The sequence below is a fragment of the Lynx canadensis genome, chromosome X (genome assembly GCF_007474595.2).
Source record: "Lynx canadensis isolate LIC74 chromosome X, mLynCan4.pri.v2, whole genome shotgun sequence".
In the NCBI taxonomy this organism is placed as follows: Eukaryota; Metazoa; Chordata; class Mammalia; order Carnivora; family Felidae; genus Lynx; species Lynx canadensis.
Window position 1 is genome coordinate 89,874,632 of NC_044321.2, and position 16,711 is coordinate 89,891,342.

General features: G+C 43.3%; 1 protein-coding gene across 1 annotated transcript in view; it reads right to left on the reverse strand.

Moving 5' to 3' along the window:
* Positions 1-1,037: 1,037 nt before the first annotated feature.
* The window catches only part of LHFPL1 (LHFPL tetraspan subfamily member 1), a 39,799-nt gene continuing 24,125 nt past the window's right edge, over positions 1,038-16,711 (reverse strand). The window contains exon 3 of the mRNA XM_030306261.2: positions 1,038-1,219. Coding sequence (XP_030162121.2) covers positions 1,038-1,219 — 182 coding nt within the window. The remainder of the gene's footprint in view (positions 1,220-16,711) is intronic.

Genomic DNA, 16,711 nt, shown 5'->3' on the forward strand with positions numbered 1-16,711 from the left:
TTATTGAGGGTACAACAAATGCTATAGTCTCTGCTCAGAACATTGGATGGACCACAATTTCTGAACTTATAAGGGACTAGAGAATTCGTGCCACTATTTTGATGCCAGTCACCCAGGCAAAACACAAAATGAAATGTTATGAGTATTGTAAAGCATAATAAGGAAGGGGTCTTAGACTATATGCAAACATACTTGATTCGTGTTTTCCCCACTGGGAGTCACCCGCCCGTAAGCTTCCCCGCAACCGGAAAGGAAGAGAGGCAGGAGAAAATAGGAAGAGTCAAGGTATAGTCCTGAGAAGGTGACAAAAATTTGAGCAGTGGCACTCCATAGATGTTCGGAGATAGCAATAAGTCCCAGGGGGAGGGCCGTATGCGTGGAGTGGTGGGAACCAGCCCTGTCTGTCTCCTAGTCCTTCCCTGCACACAGGTTCTTACACAGCCTTTAAGTGATAGAGAGGAGCTGTAGGACTCTGAAGAGCTGCTTGATTGTGAAGTTGCTTTTCAGGTGAGGATCTTCTCCTTATTTTGCATAAAGGAGCACTTTGGGACTTGAGGGCTAGTGGGTACTCACCAGCTAGGTAAACATTTGAGAGAATCATGGTTCTTGACGAATTCTGTAAATAGCCGCTGACCCGCTGGCTTAAACAAAAGAGAAAACGAATGACTGGTAAGTTAAAAAGCATGCAAACACTAGGCTATACTCCTAGCAGGTGGGTAGCAAGTGGCCTTGTCTTAGTGTCTCTTTTTTTTTTTTTTTTAAGTTTTTGGACGTTTATCATTTATTCCTTTTTTGAGAAACAGTACGAGTGGGGAGAGGACAGAGAGAGAGAGGGAGACACAGAATCCGAAGCAGGCTCCAGGCTCTGAGATGTCAGCACAGAGCCTGACGCGGGGCTCGAACTCATGAACTGTGGGATCATGACCTGAGCCGAAGTCGGACGCCTCACCGACTGAGCCACCCAGGCGCCCCTTAGTGTCTCTTTTCAAGGCTCCCTTCCCTTCTCTTTCCCACCCTTTCCAATCTTCTGCCAAAACTCAAGGTTTGAGGCAGTGGTCAAGCTCCATGGCATAAGAATTGGTGGTCCTCATGATGCTCTCCGCCAACATGACAGGCTTGGGGTTTCTTCCAGCAAAACAAGAGAGCCAGGTGCAGATCAACATGGCTGCAGCTGCTGCACCTCCAGCACAGTAATAGGCCCAGCCAAGCCGACAGGTACCTGTAGAAATAGGGACAGAGATATAAAGGTTGGGTTGTCTTCTCATACATTCTCTTTGGGGTGTTAGGGTTCATGTGATAATATGAAACAGCAAATACAACTTGGCTTCCTGTTTCCTCCTTTTCCTCTTGGGCTTATGGCTGGTATTTGCTTTAGAAAGAAGTTACAGAATTTTATTCTGTTACAGTAGGAACCTGGGGGTGGTGTGGGTGGTAATGGTGGTGGTGATGCTAATGAGAATGATGACAAGAGCCACTTAATCACGTGTCAAGAACTATGCTAAACTCCTTGGACATATATCTCATTGACCATTACAGTAACTATATGAGATAGACACTCTTATTGTCCCCGTTTTGTATTAGATGAGGTAACTGAGGCACAGGTTCAGTTAATTGTGAAAAATCACACAGATGAACAGCGATAGAGTCAGGGTATAAACACTGGCTAATCTTGACTCTAAAGCTCCACGTTTTTCACCACACTGATGTGCATAGACTATTTCCAAAGAATCATATTCTGCATCATCAGGAGATTTGACAGGCAAAAAATCAATAAAAATCCCTTGCTGTTTACGACATGTCTTTGTCTTAACCTACCCTTGCATCATCGAGGGAAGAAACATGCGTTGGAATCAAGGCCAAGCTTGTGAGGCAGCAGTTTAAGTTTGAAGGGTAATAGGAAAGGTCACCTGTTCAAAAAATTCCACTCTACCACCTGCCATCCTATCAGAAGTAGATACTGTCCTTTGAAGTATTTGTGCTTTCTCTGAGAATTTTCCCTCAGAAAATGTCAGTGCCCAAAGAAAAGAGAGCTATTAATTTATAAGGGAACAGACTAACAACTAATTACTAAAAATCAAGTGCCTAAGCAAACAAGACTCCAGCAATTGGAATGGATGCCAGTGATAGGAAACTGCAGAGGGATCCTGAGAAAAGACATAGGTAGTGACCTTCACCTACCTCACAGTCTTGCAGAAAGCTAGGTCTAACTACAGTCAGTTGGAGATGTCAAGACTGATCTTCATGACAATTTACTTTTTAATAACCAATTTCTTCTGTTCACATGGTGCCCGGTGAATGTTAATTTTACTTCTTCTAATTGACTAGTTGGCATGTCATATAAAGAGTCTAAGATGGTCCCAAGTTAGGCTGCTTTGCTCCTCTATTCGGGACAGCCTTATATATCCTGAAATTCTCACCTCAGAAATAGTGTTCCTTCTACCACCAAATTATCACTCATGCTGTCTCTCCTGCCAGAAACAGCTTCTTTCCTCTTATTCACCAACTCATATCTACCTTGGAACTCTATCCAGGACTTCCAAGAAACTTTCCTAGATTAACCCCAGTCGGCTCAAGTCACCTCAACAAGTATCCTACCAGGAGTTTGTCCATACATCCCTTACATGGGTGTACCTGTTGGTCAAAATTTTGGGAGGAAAATTTGCATATCAAATATTTTTCATCTACCCTTTACCCCCTTCTAGATTGGCTCAACAGTGCAGATGCATTAGCTTCTTTCTTGATAATAGCTCCCATATTGTGTCAACAGTGGGTGCTCAGTGTGCATGATTTAGCCTGACAATACTCCAAAGGTGGGTACACTTACATTTTTTAACCCTCAACAGCCAAACTTATGACTTAATTTTTTTATTAAAGTTACAAAACCGGCCATAGTATTGTTCTGTTTGTTTCTGGAATGTGCTACGATCCTTGTCACCATAAGGCCTATGCATATTCTACTCCCTAAAATGCTTACTGCATGTAGGCATGTGCACATATACTTCCCACCACTCTTTTTGCCTAGTGAATTTTCAATCATTCTTCAAAGCTCAACCCAATCATTAATTCCTTAGTGAAGCCCTCCCTGACCTCCCTAAGTCAAATTCCTTCATCAGAGGCCCTCATGAGTACTGTGTATATTTCCTTCTATACTTGAATGAATGAATGGATCCCTTATCCCTTCCCATGGCAAATGTCAAACTTCAGTTCTTCAGCAGAGATACTGCTTTACCATAGATGGAGGCAGTCATATAACTCCCTGAAGTCACATGGCCCCACTGAAAATTATAGCGAAAGCCAGACTACAGTAGATAATGGAAACAATGCAATCCTTAGATAGATGGAGTGAATTTGAAAGAGAACCATTCTTAGGGAAAATAATCTAACTATCTACAGACTGGCCTCAACATGAACAATGATGGGTGGGACTCTGGGAAGAGTAAACTGAAGAATACCACATTGAGGCAAGCAAACAATAAATTTGTTCCTTAACCACCTTGTCACGCCTCCCCTTAGACATACATACATACTCCCTCTCTTACTAAAAGTAGGAGGTTTTATATAATGCTTTGGGTTTCACAAGGTGAAAACTGTAGAGACGGGCAAATCTTCAACTTCTGCCATCCCTAGGAAGAAGGCTGCAGGTTTTATTGTGCCCAGTTCACAGACAGGAATCGTGAGGCTCAGTTGATAGCCTTAGGAACTCTCTCCGAAACAGAGAGGTAGAGGCAAGGATCCAGACCAAGTCTCTCTACTCTCAATCTGGTACTCTGTCTTCTACTGTTTTTTTTTTTTTCATCTTCTCAAAAGCCATTTTCCTCTTATAGGACCCTTGACCTATAAGCCCTAAAGACGGGCTCCTAAATTAATTTGTAATAGATCCACCTGAGCTTCCCCTGTGACCCCTCTAACCGAAATCTCCTGTGCTCACATGGTAGAGTAGACAGGCGCCAGCTCTGAGGTGGACTAACTGTCAGGCAACTTCCTCCTCTCTGGAATGCTCCCAATCTAGTCCAGACAAGGCATCTGAAGTCTCATTCTGTTTCTTCAGTTGCTTGTCAGCTCATCCTCCCATTAAAGTAGCAGGGACATTTTTATTAGATATATGCACCCAGGGAGCAGGGAAAGACTTGTTTCTGTAAATGAAAGGAATAGATGCATAGCATGCCATTACCTCTAAGCTCTAGGCAGGAAGAAAGTTGACAGAGCGGGCAACTCCGGAGTGAAGACCTGGCTAGAAGGACTTCAATAAATCTTATTGAAGTCAGTCAGAACCGGGTACCACCGGGCGAGGATTCAGCACCAAAACGCTCCCATTGCCACACCAAATGCACTCAGAGTTTCCATTCACAGAGTCACAGAGTCACGGAGTCACAGCGTCACTGAGGCACAGACACTCCTATTAGGTAACTGAACAGCACCTAAGCTACAGGCTGCTGCCACACAGGGAGCCAAGGAGAAATAGAGGAAATACACCTTCTATCCAAACCTCTCCCCACAACCCTCCCTGTTATCTGCTTGAGGAAATAAAGAGGTTACATCACTAACATTGCAGAGGGGAGGCAGGGGAAGCAAACCTTTAAAGAAGCGCAGCTTCAGGTTGAGAGCTGATGTCAATATTCACCTACTCCACAGAAACCTTGGACACTGGTCTGATGCCCTGTAGAGGACCTTGTGCTTTCTATGAAAGGGTGCAAAATAGGGAGCAGTGACGATGAGCTACCGCCTTTTTCCTCCAATCGCCTTTTAGTGAAGTCCCATGAACCATCACCAATCCCTAAATCCTACTCCTTGAAGCACTGTTGATTCTTCTATTCATCTGACAAATACATATTAAGTTCCTACTATGTGCCATACGTTTTGAATACACCATCTCATTTGACTCTCACAACAGCCATGATTATTTTCCTTAACAGCTGAGAAAATGGAGTCTCAGAAAGATAAATTACTTTACCAACTTACAAGTGTTCAGATGTGAGTGCCAGCACGGAACGTCCATGGTCATCTATTTCCATGCCAGAAGAATGGAGCCAAGGATACAAGTTACTATAATCCAAAGTATAATGCCTTCAACTAATCACTTCAACTTTCTGGATCTCAATTTCCTTTTTTTTTTTTTTTTTAAGTGAAGGGAATTTTTGCTGGAGAGATTTTAAAAATCCCCTTCCAACTCAGAATGTCCATTCTACTCTGAATGTGATCAATGTTTTAAGAGACATGCAAGAAATTCTACAGGAAAACCTAGGGAAAAAAGAATTATTTCCATCTGGGAGAATTCAGGCTCAGGAAATGTTTGTGTGTGTATGGTGTGTGTGTGTTTACTTAAATTTTAGTTAGTTAATATACAGTGCAAAAAGATTGGTTTCAGGAGTAGAATTCAAAATGCAGTGATTCATCACTTACAAATGATACCCAGTGCTCCTCGCAACAAGTGCTCAGGTAATGCTTTATAAAGAACATAGCATTGCAACTTGACTTCAGTAGCGGGAAGTGGGCATTCTAGGAAGTGGGAATGGTTGGTGTGAGCAAAGTACGTGAGTGAGAAGGTTGACCACACGCTCCAGAAACAGTACTCTATTCAGAATTGCTTCGGTAAAGAAGATGTAGTTGGCAAATAATAAGCTGAATCGAGACCAGGAGGAACCATGGAATGTGGCATCTTTCCCACAAGCAATGGGGAGCAATGGAAATTTTCTGACCAGAGGATGGCATGATAGAAAACAGTGTCTCAGCCTCGGCACTATTGATATTTTGGGCCAAACAAATCTTTGTTGTACGGGGGTGAAGTGGGGTGGGGTGGGGAGGGTTGTCTTGTGTATTGTTGCACCCTGGCCTCTACCGACTAGATGTCTGCAACTTATCCCTCCCCCCCTGAGTGGTGGAAACCAAAAATATCCACAAACATTGTCAAGCATCCTTGGGAGTGGGGGCGTGGTGGATTGCTTTCCGTTAAGAACGACTGAGTTAGAGGTATAGTTTGGGAAGATTAACCTAAAATCTCTCTATAAAAGAGACTGGAGGCAGTTGTACACTGTAGGAAGAGACCGGTTAACCAGAGGACAGGAATGCTGGTACACATCCAACGATACATAAAGCAGCCTCCCACAACAAAAAATGATCTGGCCAAAAATGTTAATATTTTTGATGTTAAGCAACCCTCATCTAGGCAAAACACCAGATATTTACACTTTGAATGACCTCCAAAATGAATCTTGATGACTGAACAATTAGCCCAACAGAATGGAAGCTTTTCCCTTAAGAACATCTGTGCATGGTTCCCTATTGACCTGGGGAGCTGGCTGGAACTGCAGCATGGTCAGCTTTGAGTATTCTAGTATGCTAGCTCAGGGAAGCTGGGGAAGGCCAAGGAGAGAGATCTCACAAGGTATTCAGGAGGAATACCCTGGCAGTCAGGAGACTGGAGTCTTTGAAGGAACCTCTTAACCCCACTGGAATTCAGCTATCTCACTCCTAAATGGGAGAAAGCAATTAAGTACCCGTCTAAAGACAGAGCAATAAAGACCAGATGAGTTCGTGAGGTCTTTTTCAGAAGTAGCCAGGATCGCTGCTGCCTCACCTCTCAGATTGCACCAATTCTGAGCCTCCATGCTACAATTGTTCAGGGACCTGTGTGCTCAGAAAATAATGCAGTAAGCTGGCATCACACTGGGGGATTGTCTCTACACACATGCATATGTATCTGTGAAAAGAAAGATTAGGTGGCAGGAGAGAGGGAGAAAAGAGGTCCTAACTGCAAATTCGCTGCATGCAAAGTTCTAGAGGGGCCCTGAGATAAGCCTGTTCCTTTTTGTGCTCTTCTGTACAATTTCTAACACTCTATCTGTGAGTCATTGAATTCCAGTGTTGAATTTGCTATGACAAGATCCCTCATAAAAGTTATTAAATCATCACTCAGCAGTGGGCCTGACATTTAAATCAAGACACGTTGCTTTTATTCCAAGTTGCAAATCAAATTGGTTTGGAGTTTGACGCTATTTTCTTTGATTCAGCATTAAGTTATATTATTACATCTCTGCTGTTTAGAGAACAAACTGTCACTGGCTGCTACTTAAACTGACTGCCCTCCATAGAACCCCAGTCCTATGTACTTAAGGGACATGGTGTCTGGCCAACTACAAATGGGTCATTATGAACTACTGGGAGGTGTTAGCCACACGCTGATGCTTTTGGTAGGGCCTAGCATTGGTGTGGGCGTCAGGATTGGGAATCAGAGGAGGAAAGAGTAACAGAGAGGCTCTCTCTGCAGCTAACATGCTCAGAATGCCAGCTTAGAAGCCAAGGATGCTAGAGAACTAATCCGAAGAAAAGAGTCCTGCTTGGAGAAAGAGGGAAAAGGCATAAAAGAGAGTGAACCCACTTTGGAAGACAGTTTGACAATTTCTTGTAAAACTAAAGATACTTATACCATATGATTAAGAAATCATGCTCCTTTGTATTTACCCAAAGAAGTTTAAAACTTATGTCCACACAAAAACCTGCACAAGGATTTTTATAGCAACTTTATTCATAACTGCCCATTCTTGGAAGCAAGAAGTCCTTCAGTAGGTGAATGGATAGAGTAACTGTGGTCCATCCAGACAATGGAATATGATTCAACACTAAAAAGAAGTGAGCTACCAAGCTATGAAAAACATGGAGTAAACTTAAGTATATATTACTAAGTGAAAGGTCAATCTGAAAAGGCTACTTACTCTAGTATTCCAACTATGGAGATGGTAAAATGATCAAAGGTTGCCATGAGTTGGTAGGCTTGGGGATGGATGAATAGGCAGGTCATGGAGTGTTGGTAGAGCAGTGAAAATACTCGGTTTGATAGTATAATGGTGGATACACATCAATATACATTTGTGCAAATGCATAGAATGTATACCACCAAGAGTGAACCATAATGTAAACTATGGACTTCAGGTGACTATGGTGTGGCAATGTAGGCTTATCAGTTGTAATAAGTATACCACTCTGGGGCGGGGGTGTTGATAATGGTAGAGGCTATGCATGCATGGGGGAATATAGGAAAATCTTTGCACATTCCCTTCAATTTTGCTGTGAATCTTAAACTGCATTATCGAAGTCTTCATTTAAAAAGAGTGAGCTAAGTCTGTCTTTTGGGTTTCTCAAGCCTTCTCTTTTACAAAATCATCTGATGGAAGTCTTGGCCCCTGAAAGTTTGGAGGAAAAGACAGGGAAGCAAGAATATAGCAAGTACCTAATGACCACTGACACTTCCAACACTGATGAAGGGCTAGACGAAATGAAATGGAACTTTCAGATATATGAAGTTTTGATTTGATGCAAGTGTTGCCAAAAGCCTAGTTCTGGGAGCTAACACTCCAGAAAAAGGCATGCTTATGACCCAGAATCAGAGGTAAGGCGCCCCAGATATGTGGTGAGGAAGGGACTAATGGAAGGGATAAGATCTATGAAGTAGCTTGGAGCTTTGGGGTAGGGCAAGAAGGTATAGAGCTGTTTACCAATGTAAGCAGCTTAGGGGTATGGACGGGGGACTATAGTCCTATACAAAGATGACATCCAAATTCTAGGAACTCATGAAGTCAGGATTCAGGGAGGGGGTTCAGGTAGAATGCAATGAGAACAATATTGACATCTTTTTTATCATCAAATCTACTCCCATAACCAGGGAACTTGAGAGACACTGCTTGAGCCTTATAGGCAAAATGATGGAAGAAGTGACCCCAAGGTAGAGGGGGACCTGCAATGGGAACAAGCATATTGCCCTCAACCTCACCATCCAGAGCAGAAAGACAGAACAGATATGCAGGATGTCTGTCTAGGAGCCACCTGTGGGGCCATCGCAGCCTTCATAGCAAACCAGGCTGCCCGCACTGGCCCTGAGAACAATCACCTCAGCTACAGAGAGATATTTAAGATTCCGTTGGCATTCTGGGGCGCCTGGGTGGCTCAGTCGGTTACACGTCTGACTTCAGTTCAGGTCATGATCTCACGGTTCATGAGTTCAGAGCCCCGCATCGGGCCCTGTGCTGATAGCTCAGAGCCTAGAGCCTGCTTCGGATTCTGTGTCTCCCTCTGTCTCTGCCCCTCCCTCAGTCGTGCTCTGTCTCTGTCTCTCAAAATATGCACAAATGTTAAAAAAATTAAAAAAAGAGATTCCTTTGGAACTCTGTGGAGGGAAAGGGAAAGAATTAGAGAGAGATTAAAGAAAGGAAAGAGTCTAAAGGAGAGTCAATGGGATAGATAGGTAGAAGAGGAAGAAAAGAAAGATGGGGGGAGTTTAGAAAACATTAGTATAAAATTAGAACACTAGAGAACATAGGGACCGAGTGGAGGGGTTGAGCTCTTCAACAGACCTCTTCCTAATAAAAGTGGAGTTTTCCCCAAAGCATACCCAGCTCAGGAAAATCAGCTGCTCCTCCCTTCACCCACCATCTCAACTTATGAAACGAGGGCTGCAACCCACCTGGTTGGGTTCATGGTTGGGGGTGGGCAGGGCTAGGGTTGCTATTTGCTTATTCAACATATTTTTTGCCATAGGAACTTGCATTTTGTGTTAAGCAGGCAGCAAGGGTTTGGAAGAAGTTGGTGGTCCCATCTGTTCAGAGAGACACTGCTAACTATAGGGTCTCCATAGGTAGCAGCATAAAAATATTTTCAATGCAGCCAAGCTACATGAGGAGAGAACTTTCTCTGCTAGGTTCAGCATAGATGAATAATTGTAAAATATAAAGCAAAGCCAATGAATTCAAGGGCAATTGCCAAACACCCTACCCTCCAACACCCTACCACAGCCCCCAGTAAAAAGATAGCCAAAGCCATGAGGACAGCTTTCTTCTTACTCTCCAGGCTGGGCATAACTATCAACCAGACTCTAGATTGGAGGCCAAGAACCTACTAAAGATTCCAGAAGTCTGTCAGGCTCTCTTGCCAGAGACAAAGGCAAAAAAAAATCCTTTGAAAAAACTTCAGTAGTTCAGGAAAACATGTTTTTGTTAGTAGTCACTATTTCTAACCACTTCCAGAAAGTCAGGGTAGCACTCAGTAAAGACTCAAATCCTCATGGTGACAGAGATGCCCTGATATGGTTGATTTTCTTTCTCTTATAGTTCTGCCAAAAAAAAAAAAAAAAAAAAGAGTCCTTCCATTGAAATCTTCCACAGCACTATTAAACATCTGCTTCTGACCCATCCACATATGTTGCCAACCAGTCTTTCCTATTTATATTATTTCCTGCATAGCTATCCCAAGTTTTAGCTAATCTGCTCATCTTTTTCTTCATTAGGGGATAAATGAGAGGAATCATGTCTCAGGCCAACTTAAATTGCGCTTCTGGATCTTTCTTAAGATTGACCCCCACCCGCCCCTGAAGAAACCTTCGTGTCACTCTGTTATTCTTTATATAGACCATCAAACGACACTTGAAGCAGCTTTTCAGAAGAGCTTTGGGAATTGTCGTAGACTGAATGTTTGTGAACCCCCAAATTTATATGTTAAATCTTAATGCCCAACGTGATGGTATTTGGAGGTGGAGCCTTTGGGAATTGACTAGGTCATGAGGGTGGAGCTTAATAAATGGGATTAGTGCCCTTATGAAAGAGACCCCCCAATGAGCTCCCATGCCCCCTCCTGCCATGTGAGGACACAGCGAGAAGATTGCCACATGTGAAGCAGAAAGAAAGAATTCACCAGACACTAAATCTGCTGGCACCTTGATCTTGGACTTCTTAGCCTCCAGAACTGTGAGAAAAGCATTTCTGTTGTTTATAAGCCACCTAGTTTTTGGCATCTCTCACAGCAGTCCAAATGGACCAAGACAGGTACTTTGCCCCCAAAGAGACTGGTCAAAAACCAGCCAACCAAGTGTTTGTACCTGCTCGATTCAGCATGAGCTCTCTAAGAAATTGGCCTCTCTCATCTAGCATCTGCTCAATAGATTTCTGATTGTATCCACTTGAACTTTTTCAGCTCATAGTCACTGTGGTGAGCTCTTTAAATATGTTGTTCTCACATAGGTAAGATCAACAAACTAGATTGAGGGAAAGGGAGCCAGAGAGAGAAGTGGAACAAGTGAAGAGAATATTAGTGTGACGAGTGCTATTATATAGATGAAACAAAGATATAGATGTAGGGCATCAAATCCAGCTCAAAGAGGGCAAGGAGTTTTCAAGAAAAAGTAGGAAGTTAACTAGCTGAGTAAGGGGGAGAAGGGTGTTCCTAACAATGGACACAGCACATGCAAGGTTGCAAAGGTTTGAAAGAACGTGGTATTTTGAGGGTGGTCGGGCAAGAGGAAGATCTTGAGTGTTAATGGACGTGACGGCCAAGGTCCATATAGGCCATTCTTAAGGAGTCTTTATCCTGTAGACAATGGGGACCATTGCTAAAGAATGGGAATGACATCAGATTTGCATTTTTCAAAATCACTTTGGCCACAGGAGGTGAGACTGATCAAGGGAGAAGTGTGAGAAATATGGAGAGAGAGTCAAGAGTTGTTTTCTGTACTATAGATGGCAACTTACACTAAAAGAAGATAGATTCTAAAGTTCTCATGAGCCTTAGCAGTTTATCCCTTTTGATGATTCATGTCATTATGGTTTGTAATTGATATTATTATGTTTGAATTTGTTAGATGTGTATATATGTATATATATAGACATAATAGATGCATGTTTATATAATATATATATATATATAAAATGGCTATATGGATGATATATATATATAGATATATGTCATATATCATATATTATATATATAACATCTCCTCAAAGCTTCTTGAAGACTATATTCTTGAATTCTTAAAATTATGTACAGTGTCTCATTCAGTATTTTATGTACAGTAAGTGTCCATAATATGCTTATTGAGTGACTGTTACATACTTTTTTTTTTCTCATTGGACTAAATGGCTTTATTGGGGAAATCCAGGATCACAACCGAGTTAAGAGTTGCAACTGGGTCCCTTCTCCCTGCCAAAGGTGGGCACAGCATTGACAAATGGCTGGTTGTACTGCAACCAGTACAACCATATGACTTGGCCTTTCTTCTTCCATTTATCCTGTTTGGCCACCTTGGGAGTCCGCCCTCTTATGTTCCCGGCACAGGCCAGGGAACCACGGACTTTTCTTCCAAGCATGGGGCCAGCTGCTTCCAGGGTGACCAGAGCCTCAACTCCACACTGACCAGGAATGGCCTCATCCTCTAGGTGAGTGCCTGCCAAGAGGAAGACTTGGCCTTCTTGAGTGATCCCCTCCCGTGAGACTGAACCACGGCCACCGCAGCCTCTACTGCAAAGATAGAGTCAAGAAAGAGGAAGGAGCAAGGGTGCACATGTGCTCACCACCTGCTATGTGCCATGTCACTGCTCTTCTGGCAAGCTGACATACCTCACGACTCAGGAGCAAGTGCACCCTCATTCCAGCCATTGATTTAGCCCCATACCTGTGAGGCCAGCTTTGAGCATTCAGCTATTTCCATATCCATGCTCCATTGGCCAATAGATATAGACCCTGAAGGCTCTCATCGGGCCCGGAACCTCTAGGTAACAACCAATGCCACAAATATGTTAAATAATGTGTGGCAATACCACCCAATATGTGTATAGAACTTTACAATTTACGAGGCGCTTTTTCTATCCATTATTTCATTTAATCCTCTTTTATTTGTTGTATTCATTCATCAAGCCCCAGCTAGAGGCAGGAATGTTGTTATAGAGAAAGCCATTCAGTAAACAGGTAAGTATTTGACCAAGAGTGACACTTAGCCAGAGGGTAGAGACTGGGCCAGGACCATATGTGCTCGGAAGTCAAGTGGTGCACGAACAAGATCCTGGATGAGAATTACAGAGAACGGTGTCTGCAGCCATGACCTGTCATTTACAAACTGAACCAGTAGGCAAGTGATTTAACACTTCTGAGTTTCAGCCCTCCTGTGAGTAAAATGGAAGTGACGCCACCCACCTCACAGAGCAGCCGTGAAGGTCAAATGATATGACACATATAAAGCACTCAGCACAACACCTAGAATGATCAACGCATCTTGGCTCCTTTTTCTTCCCGCTAAACACTTTTCAACTAGTCTATTCCTTCCCACAAATGTCTGGAGAGAGCTTTAAAATACAGATTTCTAGGCCCGGCTCCAGATATATAGAATTATTATCTTTGGGAAGAGGGCCTAGATGATTGCAACACACAGTCCAGTGGGGAACCACCTGAATGAGACCATATCATTAGCTCAAACTGGTCTAGCTTTCAGATGAAAAGTCCGACTTTCACTGAGAACCTACAGCGCTCGATGCAATGCTAGGGGCTTTCTCTTGAAAGATGTATTTGTGTGCAATTTCTCCCAAAATTCACCCGGGGGGGGGGGGGCTTGGTGAAGACGGTTTGAAAAAGTCATACAACACAGCAGAAAGACATATATTTCCACCCCTGTAACTCTAACCTTGCCAGAGAACTGCCCCTGGGATGTGTGTGCAAGAATTGTTCCCCGTTTTCCTTCTGGTTCCTGCCTTTGAAATCTGTTTCACTTATCAAATAACCTGGGTCAGTCTAAGCCATAAGAATAACAATACTAATAATGGCAGTCATTGTTCACATTTATTGAGTTCGGGCCCTATACGAAATTTTAGGTACATCAGTTCATTTCATCCCTGCGAGAGCCCTGTGAAAATGGGCGTTACGGTACTAACACCCCTATTTACAAATGGTTTCTGTTTCTAAACAAAGGCTTACAATACTGTTTCATTCCCCAGTAGCCAGGGAAAGACACAGACTAAAACTGAGGGGGACAAAAAACTATGATATTGAGGTTTGTAGAAGGATATTTGAATGGAGGAAACGGAAGCAAGGAAATTAAACGTGAATCATATTCTTTGACCTGAGGACCAGAGGCTGAACGAAGAAGCAGAGAACAGAATGAATTCGCCTGACTTTACTGCCATCTCGTGGTGGTCTGATGTACAGACAACCAGTTCACAAGTCTGCCTTCACTGTTTCTGTCAATGAGCCCGCTAGACCCTCTGCGAAGCGCCAAGTGGGGAAATAAGGCCAAGTAAATTGAGAACCTGCTCTCTGGGGTCTTTTTAGAGTCTTGCCTCCCTCTGGAGTCGTCAAGCTGGAAGTCACCTTAGGGATCGATTCTTCCAGGGGTAAGCACACTTTTCTCATGCTGGCTATTTCAGGAAAGGCAGAAATGTTTATAAGCACCGTCATTTTTTTTTTCCTATTCAAAATGAAAATAGCTTAGCATCCCATGGGATGTATAGAATCTCATTAAAGTTCTTCACTATTTTTAAGAGATGACGGTCAGTGAGAAACCTGGCACTGGAGTTTAGTCACTAAAATGATACGTTCTGGGGGGGGGGGAATCTAACAGTAGATAAGCTTTCTCATCTTCGACGCCCGACGCCTGTAGGGCATTGTTTTCATAAAGTACATTTATGTGCACTTTGTCATTTCATGGCCAAAACAATCCCTGAAAGTAGATAAAAAAAATCATCCTCACTTTAGTCATGGGGAGCTAGGGTTAAAGAAGTGAAATACAGGGGCGCCTGGGTGGCTCAGTCAGTTAAGCATCCAGCTTCAGCTCAGGTCATGATCTCTCGGTTGGTGGGTTTGAGCCCTGTGTCCGGCTCTGTGCTGACAGCTTAGAGCCTGGAGCCTGCCTCGGATTCTGTGTCTCCCTCTCTCTCTGCCCCCCCCCCCGGCTCTCTCTATCTCTCTCTGTGTGTCTCTCAAAAGAAAATAAACATTAAAACAATTTGTTTTAAATGATGACAAAGAAAGACATGAAATGTATATGAGGAATCTAAAAAAGCCAAAGTCATCCAAAGCAGAGAGTAAAATGGTGGTTACCAGGGGCTGGGGGTGGGGAGATAGGACAGATGTCGTTTAAGGGTACAAATTTGCAACAAGGAGTAAATAAACCCTAGGGGTCTAATGCACAGTATAGTGAATATAAACAATAATAATGTATTATAATCATCCAACTTGCTAAGAGACTAGACCTTAATTATTCCAGGCACTAAAAAGAAATAATTATGTAATATGATAGGGGTGCCAATTATCACTACAATGGCAGTCATTTTACAGTTTATTAAATGTATCATATTAACCTGTTGTACACCTTAAATTTATACAATGTTATAGATCAAATATATTTCAATAAAAAACACAAAAAATAAGGAGCTGAGATGACTCAGCTATGGTCCCACAGTAAGATGACAACAGAGCCACCTTACAATCGGTTCATTCCACTCAGTGCAACATTTAGAGAGTGCCAAGCATGTTCCAGGCACCAGGGATATACGGCTGAATGAAGTTGCTCCCTGACTCACCCGTTTCCTCCTGTCTGTTCCAGCTTAGCCCAGCTCTTCTGGATGGAGACTCCTCTTTGTGTGAGTTAGGAGGGCAACTGGAAAACCTTAAGCAACACCTGAGCCAGGAGTTTTCCAGAAGGACAGGCTGCCCAGGGCATTCTAGCAGATGCTGCCCCATAGACGAGTTGCTTTTCTCAATCCCCTGGGCCAATCCCTGGCCCTCACTCCCCTGGGGGAGTGATAATAAAAGGCTCCTCTCCTCTAGGAAGGCTGCCTTAAGTAGACTGGTTTATCCTTCTGGTTTTTTAAGAACACAATAGATAAACATGAAATTGGATCAAAGGCTTCACCACGAACGTAGGTGGGTCACGGCAGAGGTCTAGGTAGGTATCTGGGGCCTCCGGTTGCTCCTCAGTCTAATTCAATGCTCTCTCTATAAAAACAGAGAAACTGAGGCTCAGGGTGGGGGCGTAACGTGCTCGAGCAAATTTAGGAAAATTAAAACACAGCTGTCCTGATACCCAGGCCAGGACTGTTTCTACCACACTCTGCTGCCCCTCTGTGGACATGAGAATGTATTAAGCTGCCTCATTGTGCTGCGGTGAGCACAAGAAAACAGACCGTCCATAAAGAAGGAAACTGATAAAGAGGAAAGGTAACAGGAAATGCCTGGAAACTGAACCCATAAAGTCTAAACCCCGAGTCGCCGTAAAAGGCTTTGAACTGGCAAGAATGAGAGGAAATGATGAGAGAACAAAGGAAATGGGCCTCAGAGAGAGGAAACACAGGGAGCACACATGAGGCCTTTGGGTAGCCTCTGTTGCAGGCCTTTGTCAAGTTGAATGGGTCTCTCCCTCCCTCCCAGAAGTCAAGCCTGGGGTGTCCTCCCTAAAGAGGCTCTGGAGAGCTGTGCCGACTACCTACAAACACAAGTTACATTTAGTGCAGCCTGTTGTGTGAAATGCTTTGTATGTGTGTATCACTTCACTTAATCTTCTCAATATCCTTATGGAGAAAAATATTTTTATCGATCCCCATTAATGGAGACACAGTGAGGTTAACCAGCATGCCCCCAAATTCACAACTAGGAAGTGGCAAGGCTCAAATTTGAATGCAGGTCTTTCTACTATTAACCTGTTGTGTTTTTAAAAAAATTTCTTTTTAATCTTTATTTTTGAGAGAGAGCACGCACGTGTGAGCAGGGGAGGAGTAGAGAGAGGGAGACACAGAAGCCGAAGCAGGCTCCAGGCTCTGAGCTGTCAGCACAGAGCCCGATGTGGGGCTCGAACCCATGAGCCATGAGATCATAGGTTCTCACTGACCTGAAGTCGGACGCTCAACCGACTGAACCACCCAGGCACTCAACAACTGCACTGTGTGTTTTGCCTATGTGAGCTCATTTA